The following is a 21389-nucleotide window of genomic DNA, read 5'->3' as shown; positions in this document are numbered from 1 at the left end:
AAATTACTTTTATAAAATAAGCATACATGAGTCTGTATTTACTTCAGATTCCTTTTGATTCTGCAAACCAGATTAAGATTCTCTTGTTCACTTTTATATCCTTAGCATCCAATAGAGATTAAAAAAGACAGTGCTGAGCATATGCTTGCTAAATATTGTCAAATGAAACATTTTCAGATCTAATGTCAAGCTTAGGGGCTAGTGAAGCAGGCTAGAAAGACAAGAAAATTATACAATCAAAAAACCAGTAAGATTTAAAAAGATGCCCAATCAAAGCAATATGAGCCAAAAAAAAAAATCTATAAAAGTACCATTGGCTTAATTGTGTGTTGACCATCTACTGCTGGGCATGGGGCCTGCCCTTAAGTGAAGGAGTTGGGGAGAGGAAACAATGATCAGAATTTATTGTATGAAAAAATATTTTCAATTAAAAAATGAAACCAAGAAAGGGCGGGAAAATTACGGGTACATAAAAAGGAAAGGAGCCTCTCGCCCTGGTCTGGTTGAAGCTTCTCAACAGCAGAGAAGAAAGAATTCAAACAGAGTCAACGACATTTGTTGGGAAGATGGACATCCTGGTTATTAGTTTTTTTTTTATTGTCAACAGGACATAACCTAGAGTCACCCGGGAGAGGGAATGACATTTGAGGGATTGCCCAAATCACGGCCCAGTCAGTGAGGGACTGGTTGACAGATGTGGGAAGGCGCAGCCCACTTGGGCCCTGCTTGCCCAAGGCAGCAGGGCCTGGGCAGTATATTAAAGCTAGTTAAGCATGAGCCAGGAAGAGAACTAGTAAGCAACATTCCTCCATGCTTTCTGCTTCAGTTCCTGCTTAAATTCTTGTCCCCACTTCCCTCAGTGGTAGATAGTGTCCTGGAAATTTGAAAATGAAATAAACCCTTCCCTCCCCAAGTTGATTTTGGCCATGGTGATTAACACAGCAACAGTTTCTACCATATATGTAGTATTCCTTTCATGTGCAGACATTTTATGTTCAAGTAACAATAAACCAGAATTAATGCCTGAATGTATATGTCTGGATAGAGCCTCATTCCTTTCCCTGAGAACCTCAAACAACACTATTTACAGTAAATATATCTCACTTTCTTTGTGGGATAGACATTTACCTTCTCACCTGTAATCTTGTCACACGATCCTCTGAAACCTGACAGTGATAAGACAGAAACTTCAAAATCCTATATATGCTATTTAAAAAAAAAATGAGCTGAGACTCCCCTGATGGGCCCATACCTACAGTTGGGTATGTCTTGCTTTCTTCTGAGTGCCTCCTTTTCTCCTAATCATGGGGCTTAAGCTTCTAAAATTTCAACTGTTTTATTGTAGTAGCTAGTCCTGAAATTCTTTGCATAGTTGAAGCCACAAATCATATACTGGCATTAGTTGAGGTCCCCTAAACTAAGGGAACCATTCAGCCTGCTGAGTTTACGGTAGGGAGCTCTGAGTCCTTTTACCTGTATTGGAAAACACTGACATCAGAAAACTGTGATGATTCCAGTCACTGAATTCTTCCTCCCTGCCAAGTTCTGTGTCCCTGAAGCAGCATGCTCATCATCCAGAGGAGTTAACTAGACACGGCGTCTCTCCTTACAGGCAGCCATTCTAGCAGAGGAGGACCCACATTTTATGCTTTCCAATTTGGGCAAGGAACTGCCAGATGTTGCTGTCATTCAGGGACTACAAATACAGATTTTAAAAAATGTAGTGCTTGTGTCTGGGACATTCTGAGCTTGATGTGTCAGAAATCTTACTGTAAGAGGCTGGAAATGTGGCTCCATGACAGAAAATTTGAACAGTGTGTGTAAACTTATGATTCTAATCCTGAGCCCTGCAAACAAAGAAAGTTAAGATAGCAACTTTGAACCAGGTGTAAAATTCCAAGCATAATTCCAGCACTCAAGAGAGAGAGAGAGAGAGAGAGAGAGAGAGAGAGAGAGAGAGAGAGAGAGAGAGAGAGAGAGAGAGAGAGAGAGAGAGAGAGGAAAAGAAAGACAGCATAGAAATACAAGTGTTGAACTTGTTCCCTTTGCCTGTGGTGACTGACATCTGAAAATGGACATGTTTGGGCCTCCATTCCTTCAGATGTGTAATCAAATGTCACAACACAAAGATCAACAGTGGTTATCTTACCTGGACACTTGATATATAACAATTCTGTTTTCCATTGCTTTCACCTTAGTTAGCTTTTTCCCCATTCATAGCAATGCTACTCTCTAGCATAATGCCTGTTATTTTATCCATTTTTATTGCTGTATTTTTCATTGCCTTTCATCATGATAATGAAAGCACTAACAGACTAAAAATACTTCTGTAAAATGTACAGTTATCCAGATAGTAATGAATATAATGGAGAAAAGAGAGTGGAGAAGGGTGCAGAGCATACTGACTCTATTAATGGCCCAGGAGAGAGGAAGAGATGTGGTGAAACATATTTGGATTCTGCATGTATTCTGAAAACAGAACTAGCTGAACATTGTGATGGCACCGTGGATGAAGGTTGTGAGAGAAAAATCCTACAACACTCTCAGATAAAGGCAGAACATATACCCTGGGGTATGGACCTAGAAATTCACCAGTAATATGGGCAACACCAGCTAGAAGCAGAACGGGGATTGACACCAACCAGTACGGATCAAGAAAATAGTTTCCTTGTTACAGAAGTTTGGCTACAAAAGGTAGTGACTGGAGAGGGCCCTGGGCTGCATGTTTGTTTTTACATGTGAGAAGGTGAGGAGCTTGTTTGTATGCTGAGAGAAAGAGATTGAGTAGAAGACAAGGACTCTGGCTCAGTGGGTGAATGTGCTGGCCTGACTACCTGGATTCCATGCCCAGAACCTACTTAAAGGTGGGAGGAGATATGACTCCACAAAATTATCCTCATATGTGCTGTGGCATACGCTCAACCAATAAATCAAGTATATGTAATTTAAAATGAAAAAGAAAAGATAATCTGGTGTCGGGGTGGTGGCTGGTGATAGATGGAATCCAGAGTTAGTCTTGATGAGTTAGTCTTGGTTAGTAGGACAGACTAAGACAAGAAGGAATAGGAGGATTCAATAGTATATTGACATGAAAGTGAAAGATTTCATACCTACCTGCTCTGGAAAGTAGGAGACACTAAGGTTCCAATTTGATAGTGAGAAGAAAAGCAGTAGGTAGGAGAAATATAAGAAAGCTTGCTAATACTGCACAGAGTCAGATATAGCTATTTTAGAAAATGGCTAGTTAATAAAGGACCAGGTAGATGTTATCTAGGTAAGTACATTCACTCCATTCTGTAGGTTTGTGAGTGACTACTTTTTTTAAAACTAGTTATTTAACAACACTGGATCTCAGTTTTTTTAATCTATAAAATGGCCATGGGTATGATAAAGCTGTTAAATCAAATGAGTTAATCTACATAAAATGTTTGAGAATGTTCCCCAGCATATAAGAAGTATTTGAGTGAAAGTAACTCTTTAGGTCTCTTTTGAAAAATGTACTTAACAAATCATAATTTTATATACAAATGAGGAACAATGTAATATTTTCACTAAATGTAATATGATTACATCAAGTGGATTGACATACTCATCACCTTATTTACCTATGATTTTATGGCTTGACATGTAAATTTTACTTTTAGTCATTTTGAATAATATACCTCATAATTATTGACTGTAGTTATCCTGTGTACAACAGATCACAAAGTCTCCTGTCTATCTGAAAATTATATTCTTTTGATCAGTAATTTCCCATTCCATTTCTCCCCATGCCCTCAACCTCTGGTAACAATCAGTACTCATTATGTTAAGGGAAATAAGTCAGGAATAGAAAAAGAAGCACTCAATGATCTAACTCATATGTGAATTATAAAAATAAGTTAATATCTAATACAAGTTAAAAGTAGAAAGGTGATATCAGTTATGAAATGGCCAAGAAATTCTGGTTTGATAATTCACATTAAAGGAACTATAGATAATATCACTACTATATAGACATTTCAAAAAGCTGGAAAAAGTGTAAATTTTTACCCCAAAATATAAATATTTAAGGAAATAATATTCTTAACCTGATTTAAACATTAGACCATGTACAAATGTATTGAAATATCATGTAGTACTTTATGTACATGTACATTTTAATGTTTTACATATAGATGAAAATAAACTTAAGGTTGAAATGTAACTAAGGAGAAATGAATGGACAGGAAGGCAGGCAAGGGAATGGACAAAGGGAAAGAGAGCAGGGGTTGTAGGATTTCTGAAATGCAGTACCTAGTCCACAACAGGGAGAATCTGTGGAGCTAGCCCATACATTTCTAGGAATATGATTTCTGAAAGAGAGGGCAATTCTGATTAGAAAGAATGGCTCATTTTTAAGTGAGGTCAAGGATGCTAAAACAGAGTACATGATGGTTTTGAAGCAGTTTGTCTATAAGCCAGAGCACTGGAAGGGGGTCCTTGGACCAGATCCTACTCTTTGCCTACCATGCACTGCTTTTATACTGAAGACAGAAAGTCTGCTTATTGGACTGGCTAGCAAGGAGCTAGCAAGCAGGCTAGAAGTCGGAAGCTAGACTTGGTTATATATTTTTTTCCCAAAGAGGGACAGATCTAGAGCTTACCTGAAGTTTAAAAGTACTTAAGACTCAGCCTTTCTGAAAGTTGGCCGCAGCTGAAAGTTTAGGGAATAGGGGTATTAGATTCACACCAAGGGTCAGTGACAAGAAACAAAAGGCCAAGGGAAGATTGAATTTAGTAATGTTGCCTCTACTTACTTGTCACACCTCATTGGGAAAATAATCTTGGAAGAGTTGTTAGAATTTGAGATGATCTATCCCAACCCTTGGCCCATTGTCTAGAAGGGAATAGTGAGGTCTGGGGAAAGGAAAGGACCGAGGCACTAAGTTTTTCATACCCAATGGAAGTAATCAACTAAAAGAAGAAGACATAGAGGTGATCTGGAGAGCTTGTTTACCCATATGGACACTTAATTTTGCCAGTATCTCAGTAACCTCATGTAGAAAATAGAGCTGTTTCAGCCCCTCCTCATTGTCGGGTATTTGGTATATACCCATAATAGTCTCAATTGCAAGTCTTTTGAAATGCCCAGTGTCCATATGTTTTTGTGGGTCAACCAGAGAATCTATGCCTCACATACCATAGAAGATTGTGCCCTATTCAAATGGGTGTACTTTTCTAGCCCCTAACCCAGATGGAGATAATGACATTGGCTTTGAGAATAGTCAGCATGGGCTACCACTTTCAGAAGCCCACTGGATTCTTCCACATACTTGGATTTTTGAAAACCTTTATACCAGGGCAGCAAACTCTTACCGAGAGCCTTGTTGAGAAGGGTCAGTTGTTGGGTCAGTTTTCTCTCTTCATTTTTCAGTAGTCAAGATTCCTGTGCTGGTCAGGACCAGACTTATGGCCATCCTTCCCTATGGCAGATCAAACCCTTTCCCCAGGGGCCCTCCCCTATTCCCACACATAAACAGAAGACACCATAGCCACAAGAATATGCTGCTTTGCTGAGGGCTTTATTATGGAGGATACTACACCAGAAAAGTCGTGAGGTCTATTACCCTCAAGCTACCTGTTTTAGCAGGTAGTTTTTGGAGGTATTTCGGGTTCCTTGGAAGGTTGAAAACTTATCACTGATGTTTGAGGTAGTTCATCAACACAGGGGGGATATCTAGCTGGTCGACGGCTTGTGGCTGCTTGGCCTGGATCAGCGATCTGCGGATAACTAAACGAGCCTGAGACAGCAGTGACCGTGGAGTGGCTACAACAACGAGAAACAGATTATGAGCATCAGTTCTCAGTGTACTTATCTTTTCCAAGCCTACATCTACTGTGCTATGGCTACTACAGCCATAATACCCTCTCCCCTCTAAGAACTGCCCCAACAGTCTCCCGATGCATGGTAACAATGGGGATACACTGAGGCCTAGAAAAGAGATGCTCTCAGGGCATCAAAAGAGTCAGTCATTGGCAGATCTAAGAGCAGGAATTTTATAAATGCTTTCTAAATACCTCATTTTAGTGACCCTTGTACTCATATGGAATCTTTAACCTTTTCTCCCCAGGACCCCAGGAGAGTGGAGAAGATGGAGCTATCTCTACTTCAACCCAGAGGGAAGGACTTAGATGATGATTTGGAACCCTGAGGCCTCCAATAAAAAAGCCCATGAGGTATGCATGATCACCACTCACCTCTGGCTTGTCGCAGCAATTTGATGCCTTTATCATTTTGTGAGGTCAGATCCAAGGGGAGAGATGGGAGGTAGATGTTAGCTCCAAAATCTATTAAAAGCTGGATGTACTCTGGCTCACAATTATGATGAAGGCATATTTCAAGAAGTGTGCGGGGCTGCGGAACACGACCTATGAGGCTCTGGTCGGTGCAGTTGTAATTGGGATCTGCCCCATAGAGCAAAAGCAGGCGGAAGCAGTCAAGGTGACCATAGACTGCAGCCAAATAGAGGGGGCCTGAACACGAAGCTATGTTTGATGCCCAGACTGGAAGCTTAGCTTTGACATTGGCCTCTGCACCATGCCCTAGGAGCTCCTGTAAGATGGCAACAGCACCATCACGTGAGGCAGTGAGAACAGGAGAGCAATTGTTGTAGATGCTACCACTAGGACAGGCACCAGCTTCTAGAAGCATGCGCACACATTCCAGATGACCATGACTGACAGCAGTGAAAAGTGGTGTTTGCGCTTTGACATCCAAGCTATCAACATCAGCACCATGTTCCAGTAGAACCTTCACGCAATTCAAGTGGCCATAAGAAGCTGCCAAGCGCAAGGGTGTTCCAGGTATTCCCCAGCCACTCCTGCTGTTGATGAATCGTTTATAGCGCTCCTGTTGTAGAAGGCGGTCCAGGGTACAGGAGTCATTGTCATATACAGCTTGATTGAGAGCCTGCTTCTCTTCTGTGTTACTGTCCTCCTCCTCCTTTTCAGGCTGCAGAAGAGAGAAGATCTTGGCGATGTCCATGAGGTTCATTCTGGCTTATTGGAATAGCGCTCTTTTCATTCTGAGGAAGTGACAATTAGAGATTTGTGAGTAACAAAAGAGGGAGACAGACTAAGCGTCTCTACCAAAAATATGGAATGCCTGACTCTATGTTTACTCTCTGACCTTCACCATTAGGGTACTCATCTATGGGTGTCTTGTTTCTCAGTTTCAATTTTACTTTAGGACTCAAGATAGTTTTCAAATTAGAAAGGTAATTTCACAGTTTGGTGACTTAGCATATACCATTCTGCCTGCCCTCGAAACTCCTACTTCTGGGAAGATTTCCCTGAGTTCTTGGAGATTTCAAAAAGATCATAATTAGAATTCAGCTACAAACCGACACATTTGTACTTATTTGTGTACCATTAGTGTATGACAAGGACCCTATATCCATCTGGTGTTTCACTATTGGTAATAGAGCATGCTTCCTGGCTGGAGACTTTGGAGATGTGTCTTCCTCAGTTGACAATATGACATTAATGAGGTAGCTTAGGCCAGGCAGTGAGCAGCTCAATAGAATGATAATTTGTGATATCAAGCTGTCATTTATGGGTACTCTAATAACAGTCTCAGGGGGTAAGTTCTCAACTCCACTTCTTGGCATTTTAGATGGATTTCAACTTTTTCATGTTCCACTCTCCATAACCAAATAAATATCCCTCTCCTGAGCTTTCTGTAACCTCTTCTCAGATTAAGACCCCATGGGGTTCAGGAAAAGAGGTGCCTAAAACATAGATGCTAAGGGTATTGGCTGTTTAAATGAAGAGGTAGCATCACAAAGAATATAATTAATATAAAGGCAAGTACATGGCAGAAACAACAGGTTTCCAGAGCAAGTTCTCTATGGTGATGAATAGCTTCTCCCTCAGGACTACTTCAAAACAAGAGTACCTTTGATTGCTGACCTTTAGCTCCTTCTGCTTTTCCATCTTTTGACTCAAGCCTTATCACATTCTCTGTCCAATATGGTCTAGAGCTTTGACACAAACCTCAACTCTTTTTCCCTCAATAATCTTTAGGCCTCAATAAATGACCTATGAGCCAAGAACGGACTTAGCTTAATCCCTGACCATGCCAGTTCCTCTCTAGGCTCTCCAAGTGAAGTTTTCTTGCCTTAGTTGTAATGTCCTCAGGGTGAGCTGGTAGCGTTTTCAGTGCTCAGGACTCCCTACTTTCCCGTAGTCTTCAGCCTAGGCCTCAGGGCCTCACAGCTCCATTTATTCACTATCTCCCCAACCCCTTTTGTTTGATAGGAGCCTCAGGAAAATACCTCTTTAAAAAATATTATGGGGTGGATGAGTGAGGTCACCCTCAATTTTAGCCCTGTCCTCACTTGGAGAGCAATGGAAGTAGAATTTGGGGAATCAGACAGACCAAGGTTTGTAACTCAGCTCTCCAAGATCCTAACACGGTATCTTGGGCAAGTCTCTTTTTTTGTGATTTACTATCTTTATCTACAAGACAGAAATGGTAGTTCATGCTTTATGGGGCTTCTAGGGTAAAGATAACTCCTCTACATAAACTTCAAAGATGAGCTGCTTTACATTTTCAACCTCCTTACAGCAGCTCCTCTCCCTCAGCTTACTTAGGAAATTTAAATTTCTCCATCAGTCTTCTTTACCAAACATATTCAAACAGATACCTACAATTTACATACCCACTACCTATTTATTTCTCTAGCCTATGCAGTGTGGCTCCATACACTCTCAATCTAAGAAAGCTTTTAAAAGGATAATCTTTGTGACTAAACCTATTAGGTGTTTTGAAAATCTTTTTTCTCTCTTCTTTTCTTTCTTTTTTTCTTGTGGTATTAAGACTGAACCCAGGGCTTCATGAATGAAGCACTTTACCACCCTCTGCTCACTTAGCAGACTTTTCTGAAATACCTGTCCTTACTGAATGTTCCATTCTACAAAACCCTACCAACTTCTTAAGGCACATAATCCCCTGATTTTTCTCCTCACAGTTCTTCACTGGAATATTTATATTCCCCTGTTTTCTCCTTCAGTCCCAGAGCTTAGCTTTAGCCCTCACCTTTATTCTACTGACTTCTAGTCTATTACATCACTGACCCACCCTCGGGCCTCTTTTTAGTTCCAGGCATATATTCGTTGAGACTCTACAGGTACTTCCAAGTCAGCAGTACCATACTAGATCCATTATGACCCTGAGACTTAATCCTTATATCAGTTCCTCATCATCTATCAAACTAAATCTCCAAGACATATCTTAGTTCCTTACCTCTTACCACTTCTGCTCAATCTCACATCTGGTGAGTTTTATAACCTTGAGACTTCACCAGACCATATATCCTCCTTCAGAGTTTCATACCCATTCTAATACTGTATCTAGGCCTCCCCTGTCTTTTGCCTCAACCATTGCAGTTATCCCCTAAATTATAGTTTCCTTTATCAATATCTTTCCCGTATTGTGGTTAAAATGATAATATAAAAATACAAGTGTGATCTATTCTAAATCAGTTAATAAGTTCTCTTTTCTTTGCTTTATTTTCTTCTTTTCAGTAATGGGGATTGATTATACAGCTTTGCTGGTGTTATTGCTCTTTCACTGAACTACATCCCCAGCATTTTTTATACATTTGAATTTTGAGGCAGGGTTGGCGTTGAACTTGCAATCCTCATGACTCAGCCTCCTTAGTGGCTGTGCTTTCAGTCCCAAACAATGCTTTTTCTTTTGTTCAAGTTATATATGAAATGCTTTATATCTCACATAACTTTGTCAACCTCTCTAGCCTCATTTCATACTATTTTCCTAATTAGACTCTGAAATACAGTGATAAGGGGTGAAAATGATACCTCTCCATGTACATCAATCTTTTTTCTGTCACTATATGTCTTTTGAGTTAGTTCCTCTATAATTTATGTTCATATAACTCTACTGTCATCACCATATGTGTAGGTATCTGTTTTGCTCCCATTGTGGATGAAGAGGTCATGTAGGGGTAGGGGTAAAACATAGGTCTGTAGTTGAGTTTCAGTCATGTAACTGTGTGGCCTAGGGCATTCTTAATTTCTCTGCATGAACTTCTTTATCACTACAGAGGAGATAATGATAGTAATTGGAGTAATTGCTTAAAATGTGCCTGAACATGGTTCTTGATAGTTAATTAGATTATGTTCCACTTCTATTATTTTAATGACATATAAGTTAGATTGAATTGGAAGGTGGCAAAATAGGGACAAACAGCATTCTCCTAAGTCTTCAGGAATCTGAAAGAAAACATCTGATTCCTGACTCAAAAAACAGGTAAGAATCATGGAAAGGAAAGAGAGGATCAGAGTAAAGAGTAGACTCAGCAATTAGAAAAATAGAAAAATGTTGAATGGTAGAGGCATAAAGGAAATACCATTTTTACCATGATCTCAATAGATTCCAAGAACACTTGAGACAAAGTCTGACATTACTTTATGATAAATACCCTGAAGAAACCAGGAATAGAAAGAATATCACTCAACAAAATAAAGGATATGTGACAAACCTATAGCCAGTGTTATACTAAACAGGGAAAATTTCAAAGCATTTCCATTACAAACAGAAAGGAGATAAAGGGTTAAATCTTTTCTGTTTTAAATAAATGTAGTCCTTGAAGTCTTAACTTGACCAATAAGACCTCATCTGGCAGCACAGTAGAGCTGATCCTATTAATGAGGGTGGGGTATGGGGTGCAGATGAATCTGCAAGGGGTAAACTTGCTGGGGCAATGCTGGAGAGCTCCCCCTGCTGGTGAAGACAGGAGAGAACTGGCGGGCTGACCAACTCAGCAACTACCCAGGCCCAGAACCAGGGTTATAAGTTGGCCCACCCTAACATCCACCCCGGTTATGATCTGCTGGAGCAGAAGGGGCCAGTCCTGCAGACCCAGGATTTCCATGACACAGGGCAACAACAGGATATCCAAGAGGAGAGCCCAACATCAATGATGTATCAGAAACCAGAGGCCTCAAACCAGACCAATGATTCTTTGCAATGAGCACTTGCACATAAAGATATATGGATAAAGGGGTTTACACGTGACTCACTGTGTCACTCTATAGCTTCCATAACAAGAATTTCCTTTTTTCTCTTAAATTTTATTTTATTTTATTTGGGGGGCGGGAGGTTACAGGGGCAGAGAGTAGTTACAAAGAGACATGAAAAGAATGGGATCAAGATGCATGATGTGAAAGACACAAAGAATAAATAAAAAGAAATAAAAAACAAATAAATAAATAAATAAATGTAGTCCTTTAAGTCTTAGCTTGACCAATAAGAAAAAGAATAAAAGGAAAACGAATTTTTTTAAAAAGGCAGAAATCAACTTAACTGTACAGGCAGAAGTCAATTTACCCATATTGCATATTTTCAGACCATATGATGCTATATATAAGAAACCCTTAAGATTTCACCAAAAACCAAACCAAAACAAGCCAAAACAAAACCATCTCAGAATTGATAAACACGTCCAGTGAAATAGCAAGATAAAATATTGATATATAAAGCTCAACAGCCTCCCTCTATACAAATAATGAATATGCTGAGTAAGAAACCATGAAACCACCCCATTCACAATGGCTTCAAAAGTGTGGTGGTTTGAAAGAAAATGGCCCCCAAAGGAAGTGGCACTATTAGGAGATGTGGACTTGTTGGAGTAGGTGTGGTCTTGTTGGATCAAGTGTGTCACCAAGGAGGCAGGCTTTGAGGTCTCATATGTATATGCTAAAGCCAATGCCAGTGTCACAGTCTACTTCGTGTTGCCTGTGAATCAAGAATGTAGGATTCTCAACTACTTCTTCAGCACCATGTCTACATGCATGCCACCATGTCACAACATGATGATAATAGACTAAACCTCTGAAACTGTAAGGTACCCCAATTAAATGTTTTTTCCTTTATAAGAGTTGCCATGGTCATGGTGTCTCTTCACAGCAATAGAAACCCTAAATAAGACAGAAGTATATCTTGGAATAAACTTGATAGATGAGTCCTTTTTAGTAAAAATTTATATAACTGAACAAAAAAATTAACTAAGATAGCAGAAGATAGAAATACTTCAAATGATCAGAGATTGGAAGAATTAATACTGTGAAATGGCCATATTACCAAAAACAATCTACAGATTTAATTTGATCCAAATAAAAATTCCAACAACAATGTTCTTCACAGAAACAAAGAAGGTAGTCCTAAAATTCACGCTGAAGCACAATAGACCCCAAATAGGCAAAGTAATTCTGAGTAAAACTACCTATACTGCAGGTATCAAAGGCTTATTTTGAATTATACCACAGAGCCACAATAGCAATATCTGCATGGTATTTACACAAAAACAGACACATAAAACAACAGTATAGAAGGTCTAAAAATAAATCCAAACAGCTACAGCCACTTGATTAACGAAGGTATAAAAAAATCATAGAAAATAAAACCTATTCAACATTTTATGAAGGTAAAACTAGATATCTACATGTAGCAGAATGAAACTAAATCCATATTGCTCAACCTATACAAAAAATCAATTCAAAGAGTATCAAAGACATTAATGTAAGTTTTGGAACTCTCAAACTACTAGAAGAAAAATAAGGCAAACACTTCAACAGATCAGCATTGATAATAATAGCACAGGAAGCCCAGCGGTGGTGGCGTATGCCTTTAATCCCAGCACTCAGGAGGCAGAGCCAGGTGGATCTCTGTGAGTTCAAGGCCAGCCTGGGTTACAGAGTGAGTTCCAGGAGAGGCACAAAGCTACACAGAGAAACCCTGTCTCGAAAAACCAAAAAAAAAAAAAGCACAGGAAATAATGACAAAGAATTGGCAAATATAATTATATAAAATTAAAAGTTTTTTCACAGTAAAATAAACTATTTATTGATAGAATGATGATACCACTTACAGAACTGGAGAAAATATTTGCTATGTATACACCTAACAAGGTATAAATAGGACTACTGTATGGCCCAGTAATACTCCTCATTGGTACATATCTGAAAGACTCTAAGTGAACATACCAGAGTTATTTACACATCTATGTTAATAACAGTACTATTCATAATAGCCAAGTTGTGGAATCAACCTAGGTATCCAACAACAGATAAATGGTAAGGAAGCTGTGGTGTGTGTAAACATCGCAGCTTTATTCAGCCATAAAGAAAAACAAGATTATGTCACCTGCAAGAAAATGGTTGTAACTGAACATCATATTTTGCAAAATAAGTCAGATTCAGAGAAATATTTTTCTCTCACTTGTGGATCTTAGAGATTTTATACTAATGCTTAAAATCATTTTAATCTGTATGTCAAAGTAGAAGTAGACTTTCTGGGAGAATGAAGTGGAATAGAAAGAGGGTGGTAAGGGGTGGAGAGAAGAGAAGGATAATGGGGTGAATACAGACAAAGGACATTTTTGAATAAAAATGCCTTTATGAAACCAAACTATGTGCAATGACTATATGCTCATGAAGACAAATTTCAATTAGCTTTTAATTATGATAGTTACAGATTTCTTTTTTTTATTTCCTTTTTTAAAATTCTTTTTAGACAAAGTCACTCTATGGAGCCCTGGCTGTCCTGGAACCTGCTAGGTAGTCCAGGCTGGCCTAGAACCCACAGAGATCCATCTGCTTCTGCCTCCCCAAAGCTGGGTTTAAAGAAGTGCACTACAATACCTGGCTTTGATTATTAATTTCTATGACTATTCTCTACCTTGTGATTAAATTTCCTCATCTACAGGCACAAATGATAGTCCATCCTTCATGAGAGAAATAATTACTCCTATAATATTATTTTCTTTCTATACTTCCTATTTCTTCACAATAGATCTTGTCAACTACTTTAGGGGACAAATCAGAAAAACTATTATATATATATATTGTGGTCTTCTATGATTATTGCTTACTTAATATTTTAAAAACTTGAGCTGGAATGGATCATATTGACAAGTTAATTTCTTCACCTTAGGGATGGGTAATTCAAAGCTTAGAGTGTTCCAGGGACTTTTCTAATATTACATCATTGTTATCATGAAGTATCTTGTTATTATGAACCCAGAATATATCTATAAACTTGTACGTTTCAAAGGTATTTCACATAGTGGCATAAATAATACCCTCATTTTGAAGATGGTAGAAACTTGAGCTTGGAAGTTAACACATTTGTGAATTGCCTTCCACCAACCAGATCCACTCTACCAGAGGTAGAAATAAAATCTAGACTTCCCTACTTTTCACCACCCCCTTTCTTGGATTGTAACATGAAATGTACATACATTCCTCTTCCTTGCTTCATGTTTAGTTACACTGCAGCTTTTAACTTTTGAGCATCATATTGAATTCTAAGAACTTTTGTAATGGAAGTTTCATTTATATATCTTTTCTCCTGACAGTCCACGAGGATTCCGTTCTTACTAATTCATTTTAGGGACTTGGGTCTCTGGTGGAGGAAATGGTGATATTATCTCCTAGGTCACACAATGAGTTCACAGAACAGTTTATATTATAATGAGCTCCAGACAGAAAGAAGCTATGGCTGTTTGTACTTGAGTTAACTGTGCCTCAATTAGATAAGAACATGAAAATCCAGCCAGTTTACTGTGTAGCTTTACCTTGCTCTAGATTTTTAATAAACAGTTAGTACATGTATATTGTACAGAAAGAGCTTCTTTTTAATCCTTTGTGACACCGATAGTGGTAAAGTCAAAGTCCTTTTTGTTCTGCTTTTAGTACATGAAGTAATACATAGATAATTAAAGAACCAACTATCTTGAAATGTTGCTATCAAATCATTTTAACACTGTAGGATATAGTAAATAACAAGATCTATTAATAATTTGGAAGTGGTGGTTGACGGTCAATGTAATTTCAGGACCTCTGCCACATTGTAATGTGATATGCTTGTGATTTATTCTGGTGACCAAGTCATACAAACTTGTAACACTACCACCACTTGCTGCCTGCATTTATCTTAGAAAAAATATGCTGAATTTCAGTTAGAGGATAGGGGATAGGAGACAAAAGGTAATTGCTTATTTTTCCAAGGGTTTTTTAAAACCCTTTATATTTTATCTAAGGCCCTCTTAGAATCTATGTACCTAGAGTAAGAACTCTTCTAGGGAGAGTAGATGGTTTCATGGGAGCTAGAACATTTCTCAAGACATTATTAGACTATTTTTAAGTTTCACCTTCTTTATTCCATCTTGAGAAACTCTGTCATTATGGCTTTGAGCCTACTCTACTGCATACTCCTGGTCATACAAATGCTGTGTAGGGACACACAACCAAACTTTTAACCTTATCTCTGTGGCAGATAACAACACATATTCCTGAATAAATAAATTCATCCACACATAGTGACACATAGTGACCCATGCCTGTAATCCTTGTACTAGAAACCTAAGGCAAGATTTCCACTTTGAAGAAGTTCATTGCTAGACTATGTGGTAGATTGAAATCCTGTATCAAAAAACACCACCGCAACTACCACCACCACCACCAACAACAAAATCAAACAGAAAACATTTTTGAAATAAAAATTAAAAAATGGAAACCAAAACAATACAAAATAAAGTAAAGAAAAAATCACAGACACACTTTGGGACAGATGAATCAAGAAGCTCCCATGATATCCTTCCTCCCTTCTAAAAGTTCTTCCCCTTCTATCTTCTAAGCACTCCCAGATGATGGCCCTGAGAGAAAAAACAGGACTTCCACCTCCAGGATAGACTGAAAGTTAGGACACTCACCGGACTTCAGCTTGAGCTGTGCTGAATGGGAAGTTGCAGTCCTAGCTCCTCTGTGAAGCACAAAGGTCCTAGTTGGCCCTCTTAAGAGGGTTGGAACTGCTCTTCCCAGTGGAAAGGCTAGTCATTGGTCCCTGGGCTGATTTATTCTAGGTGGCTATTTTTAGTTGCCCCTCATTCTCCCTCCCTTGACTGTGTTATCTTACCAGTGACATTCTGGGAGTGATCTCAGCAAGAGGAGGAGGGATGCCCCAGGGAAGTCCTATGAGGCCTTTTTGATAGATAGGCATCTGGTAGGCTAAAACATGCTCTCAGTATGTCCTCACGTACTCTGCTACAGTGCTCAGTAGGACACTAAGATAAGGGCGCTGAGCAATAGACATTCCTATGTTTCACAACGGCGCCAGAGAAATCCCAGCTTCACATAGCTAGCTCACCTTCCCCTGGGCTATAACCTTTTGCTTTCTTCTCCCATATGAAGCACTCTGTCTTTTGCCTTTCTTTAGGGCTCTACAATGTATCACTCCATTCTCTACTGACTGAAAAGGAGGATGAATAGGGGAAAACTTCATACTGGAATGAGCTCTCTGTCATCTTTTCTAAAGCTTAAGCAAATCTTGCTGTCTTATGAAGGAACTTCCTCAACTACTCATCCATTGGGTTCATTCTGAAGGTGTTACCTTATTACTTTGAGGCAACACCTCCAGATTAATATATGCAGCATTAGACACTTAATTAAAATCACAGTTCTTAAGTGTATAATTTTTCGCTTTCTGATTACCTTTAAGTGATGGAAATGGTATAAAACTAATTTTATAAATAACATCATCAATTTTAGATGTTGCAAACAAAAGTGGAACCAGCATCCTGCCTCCCTCTGGAATAAAAACCAGTCTTTCTGTTTAGATTTGAGTCTCATTCCTTGGCTGGGAATTCATATATACTGTAAACCTGGTCAAAAGCCTGTAGCTAAGGAGATCATAGGTTCTAATGGGAAAGCTTCTGCTGTTTTATAAATGGGTATGACATGCCTATCATGTTGTCTTCTAAGTAACTCTTTATGCATATAGACCCGTGCCGCTGTGAGCTTTAGTCAGAGAAGCTTCTTTTTGCAGTGGTCATAAAAAACTGCACAAACTCAATTGGTCAAAGTGCTAAGAATAAGTGATTGTTGCATGCTGAGCCCCAAACGAAACATCAGTATCACCCCCTCCAATGCTTAGGGAATGTGATGAAAGAATGGTTGGAAAGAATGTAAGAGCCAGAGGAAGAAAGGCGAGTGGTGAAGAACTCTGACTAACGGGCATGGCACAGACTTGGATGTAGCACTCCAAAATTCCCAGCAGCTGTGATTACATGCACAACATTGGTCTCCATCAAGAGCCTGTCTCAAAGCAGAAGGAGCTTATGGGAGGATTTGCACATCGTTAATGGTTGCTAGGGGAGGGAAAGACATTTTCTTTGAGTAGTAAGGTTCCCACGTTCCTGTAAACAAACTCTTATCCATGTTCCTGGGTAAGCAACCCTAATGAAATTCCAGGAATGGAGACAGAGAGAGAAAGAGAGTGAGAGTGAGAGAGAGAGAGAGAGAGAGAGAGAGAGAGAGAGAGAGAGAGAGAGAGAGAGAGGGAGGGAGGGAGGGAGGGAGGGAGGGAGGGAGGGAGGGAGGGAGGAGAAGAGGAGGAGGAGGAGGAGGAGGAAGAGGAAGAGGAGGAGAATGAAAAAGACAAGAAAGTAAAGGGAGATACTTGCTGGGAAGAGGAAGAGGATCACTGGGAATGGGAGAAGGGTGAGAGGATAATGGGAGGTGAAATAATGAAACCTATTGCTGTGTATAATTAATATATGCTAATTTATTTCTTAATCATTTTTAGTTCTTCTTTTGAGAACTCTCTCCAGATCCTTAGCCCATTTTTAAATGGGTCTTTTTTATTCTTTGTTTTTTGAGTTCTCTATATATTCTAGATATTAATCCTGTCAGTGTTCAGCTGACAAAGAGTCTCTCCTATTCTGTAGGCATCCTCTTTACGTGATTGTTTCTTTAGCTGTGCAGAAGCTTTTCAATTTCATGAGATCTCACTTGATGGTTGGTAGCCTTGATTCTTGGGGAAATGAAGTCCTATCAGAAAGTTCTTTCCTACATCTACATCACATAGGGTACTGCCTATGTTACCTTCTAACAGTTTCACACTTTGTGTTTAGGTCTTTGGAGTTCGTTTTGTGCAAAGGTGATAGAGTTCTAATTTCATTCTTTTGCATATGAACATCCAGTTTTACCAGCACCATTTGTTTAAGATACTTTCTTTTCTTCAGATTGTTTTTGGCATGTTTATCAAATATGAAGTGGCTAAAGTTATATGTGCTCATATTTGGGTTTTTTATTTTGTTCCATTGATACACATGTTTGTTTTAGTGCCAGTATCATATTATTTTTATTACTATGGCTCTGTAATAAATCTTAAGATTTGAAATGGTAATCCCTCCAGCATTGTTCTTTTGTCCAGGATTGTTTTGGCCATTCAGGGTCTTTTGTGATAAATGATGTAATGATACTATAATTTCAAAAATATTTAAAATAAAGAAAACAAATGCATCTAATCAGTATATGTGCAAATGAACTGAACAGAGATCTTAAGAAAGACAAATGGCCAATAAATACTTGAGAAATGTTTAATATCTTTAAACAAAGGAAAATATAAATGAAACTACTTTGAAAATCCATTGTACCTCAGTCATAATGGCTACCAAGAACACAAATCATAATGAATGCTGGTGAAGATGTGGGAAAAGGTGATTCTTATACACTGATGGTGGGAATGGAAGCTGGCATACCCTTGAAACACTAAAAACAGAACCACCATATGACCCAATTATACTACTCTTAGGTATATACTCAAATTCTAAGTTAGTTATGCCAGAGATCCCTGAACATACATGTTTATGGCCACAGTATTCACAATAGCATACTATGAAACTAGTCTTTATGCTTATTAATGGCTAAAGAAAATGTGGTGCATACACAATAATTTTATCGTCTAAGGAGGACCAAAATGATATAATTTTCAGGAAAATAGAAAGAACCAGACATCATCATGTAATTAGGCAAAATAAATGAGCCATATTCAGAAAGACAAATATATTTTAAATATGTAGCACCTAGATTTAAGGGTTTTTTTTTGTGTGTGTAGAACTCAGACTGTGAAGGGGGAGCACAGGGTCTAATGGGTGTCAGCAGAGTGGAAAAAGAGAGAGTAATGGGGGAAAGAAAAAGAATTCTCATACTAGATTAACAATATATGCATGTACACCTATATGATAGAACAGAAGAAGGGGATTGTATTTGATGGGAAGGTAAACAGAAAGGGTAAAGGGAGAAGATAGCAGAGGGGTGGGAGATATGAGGAAAGTATAAGTCTGTTATTAATAAAGGACATAACAAGATAGTGTACAAAAAAGAATAACACTGTCATCACCAACTATGGTCACATATAGTACAATAGGTCTCGAAGTATTTCTTGTAACTCCTAAATTTGTCTACACCAAGGCTCTAGCAATTCTTCAATTAAAGATCAAATTTTTCTACTGTTGTACTTGTTCCTGTTTGAGGATTCGGCTCATAGATTTGTGCTTTGATAAATTGTGATTTCTTTATATCTTTGTGTCTATCTTCCAAATTAGGGGATAGTGTTTTGTTCCATGGTCTTGTTACTGGCCTAGCAAAAATGAAGATATTCTAAAGAGATACTTTTGTCTCTCAATCTGACCATCAGACTATTCAAACAATGGACCCCCCAAAAGTGGAAATTGCCCTAATAATCTCATGTTGGTAGAAGGTAAAGGCACCACCCAGATGGCAAATGTATCTCACAAGAAGAGATTTCACACAGATCTAACAACTTGTCAGACCACTTTATGGGATGAGACCTAAGCCCAGACAGTGATGGGTCAGAGATGGACAGGGCCACACCTTGTCCAGAACAGTTCAGGTGTGGATATCTCTGGCCCTCTATTTAAATTTTAGTCTCATTTTAGGCCCTCAAGATGGACTTGAGGAAATCAATGGATCTCTTTGTCATTCTTCCCAATGTGGCCACATTGAATAATCTCCTTTTTCTGATTTCCATTGGTAATATGATTATTTTAATTGGCTTATTGAGGATGTTTGATCAAATTTGGCTTGGGGCACAGAAATGTGACTCAAGCCAGGTTTAATGACAAACTCAGTTCTTTAATGTATTTAAGAAAAGTTGTTAATTTTGTTTGTTTACCTATTTTCTTCTTTGTGAGTTGGGATGACAATTTCCAAGATTTTCCCATGCTAACTTACAAACAGGAAAGCCTTTTATGTTGTTACATTTCCTTTGAGGTCTCATAGATTATATAGAAATGTTTTGATAACAAATTGCCTAGAGACTTTGGCTGTTATCTTTCTACTATAAACTTCTAGTTTTATGACATTGTGAGCAGAATGTCCAATCCATATGAATATCATTCCTTTAAAGTTGTTGGATCTTGTTTTAAGGATAAAGATATGGTTTACTTTGGTATGTTATATCAGAGCTTGAAAATGTGTACTCTGCTGTTGTTGGAGATATATAACAGATTTTGTTGGCTGGAGGGTTTTTTCCCATTCCTATATTCGTATTTTCTATTATTGTTATCAGTTCCTGAAAGGAGGATGTTAAAGTCCTCAACTATAATTATTCATTTAACTTCTATCAGGGTTTGTTTCATGTATTTTGAGTTTCAGTTGTTGGATCTGTATTCATGTTGGGTCATAATGTCTCCCTCTTTCTTTGATTAGTTTTTTAATCCTGTGTTTCATTTGTCCTCATCCTGACTAGGCCTCCTGAGTGCTGGTTACAAATGTTCTCCACTATGTTGCCCTCTCTTTTTTGGCATAGATCAGATCTTATTTTGTAGCTCACCTTGGCCTTGAACTTGAAATTCTCTTTATCATTTATTTTTCAATTTATTTATTTGAGCCAGGGTTTCACTATTTAGCCATAGTTGGTCTGGAACTTGCTATACAAAGCAGGCTGGCACAAAAGTTATGGTGATTCTTCTGTCTCTACCTACTGAGTGCTGGAATTACATGTGCCACCAAATATGGCTTTCTATTACACGTACTGCCAATCTACCTATGTTGTTGTTGTTGAATGTCAAATGAGTTACTTATATACAACACCTGGTAAGTTTTTGCTTTAATAGTCTCTGATATTCTCTTGTGGTATGTAAAGTATTTTCGTCTAGATATTATTTATATTGATTTTCATTCTGTCTTCATGCACATTACCTGATTATTTTCAGTATTATGTCCTTGCATCATTTTTGTAGAGGTTGCAAACAATATTAAAATATGACAGTACTTGGTATGATACGTGACTAATCACAGCCAATTAGTATTAATGTTTTACTACTCTTTAAAGTATCGAAAAGTAACATCCATTTAGATCCTTTTACACCCTTTAGATAATATAATCTTAAGTATCAGATGTTACTAAAAAAAATCTCCCACGTCCAAACCAGGACCATAAAACAGGTCTAAGACTCCAAGAAACCTGGAAAGTGTCCAAATCCTATCATATGTCCTGGAACCAAGAGGATCAATCATAGGCAATCTGACTTATGATC

The 21389-nt window shown here is 38.4% G+C and overlaps 1 protein-coding gene across 5 annotated transcripts in view; it reads right to left on the bottom strand.

Moving 5' to 3' along the window:
- Window positions 1-5527: 5527 nt before the first annotated feature.
- Asb12 (ankyrin repeat and SOCS box containing 12) overlaps window positions 5528-21389 on the bottom strand; it is a 76592-nt gene continuing 60730 nt past the window's right edge. For 4 of the 5 annotated variants that reach the window (XM_076561711.1, XM_042269283.2, XM_042269282.2 and 1 more), the window contains 2 exons: window positions 6220-7046; window positions 5528-5788 (listed from right to left, as the gene is read on the bottom strand). In XM_076561711.1, the coding sequence (XP_076417826.1) occupies window positions 5658-5788; window positions 6220-7015 (927 nt within the window). In that variant the 5' untranslated portion in view covers window positions 7016-7046 and the 3' untranslated portion in view covers window positions 5528-5657. Of the gene's footprint in view, window positions 5789-6219; window positions 7047-15758; window positions 15869-21389 lie in introns of those variants that run through there. The other variant, XM_006981190.4, reaches the window with a different exon arrangement.

Source organism: Peromyscus maniculatus, chromosome X (genome assembly GCF_049852395.1).
Source record: "Peromyscus maniculatus bairdii isolate BWxNUB_F1_BW_parent chromosome X, HU_Pman_BW_mat_3.1, whole genome shotgun sequence".
Classification (NCBI taxonomy): Eukaryota; Metazoa; Chordata; class Mammalia; order Rodentia; family Cricetidae; genus Peromyscus; species Peromyscus maniculatus.
The sequence above is the reverse complement of the archived record's forward strand: the minus strand, read 5'-3'. Positions and strand labels throughout refer to the sequence as shown.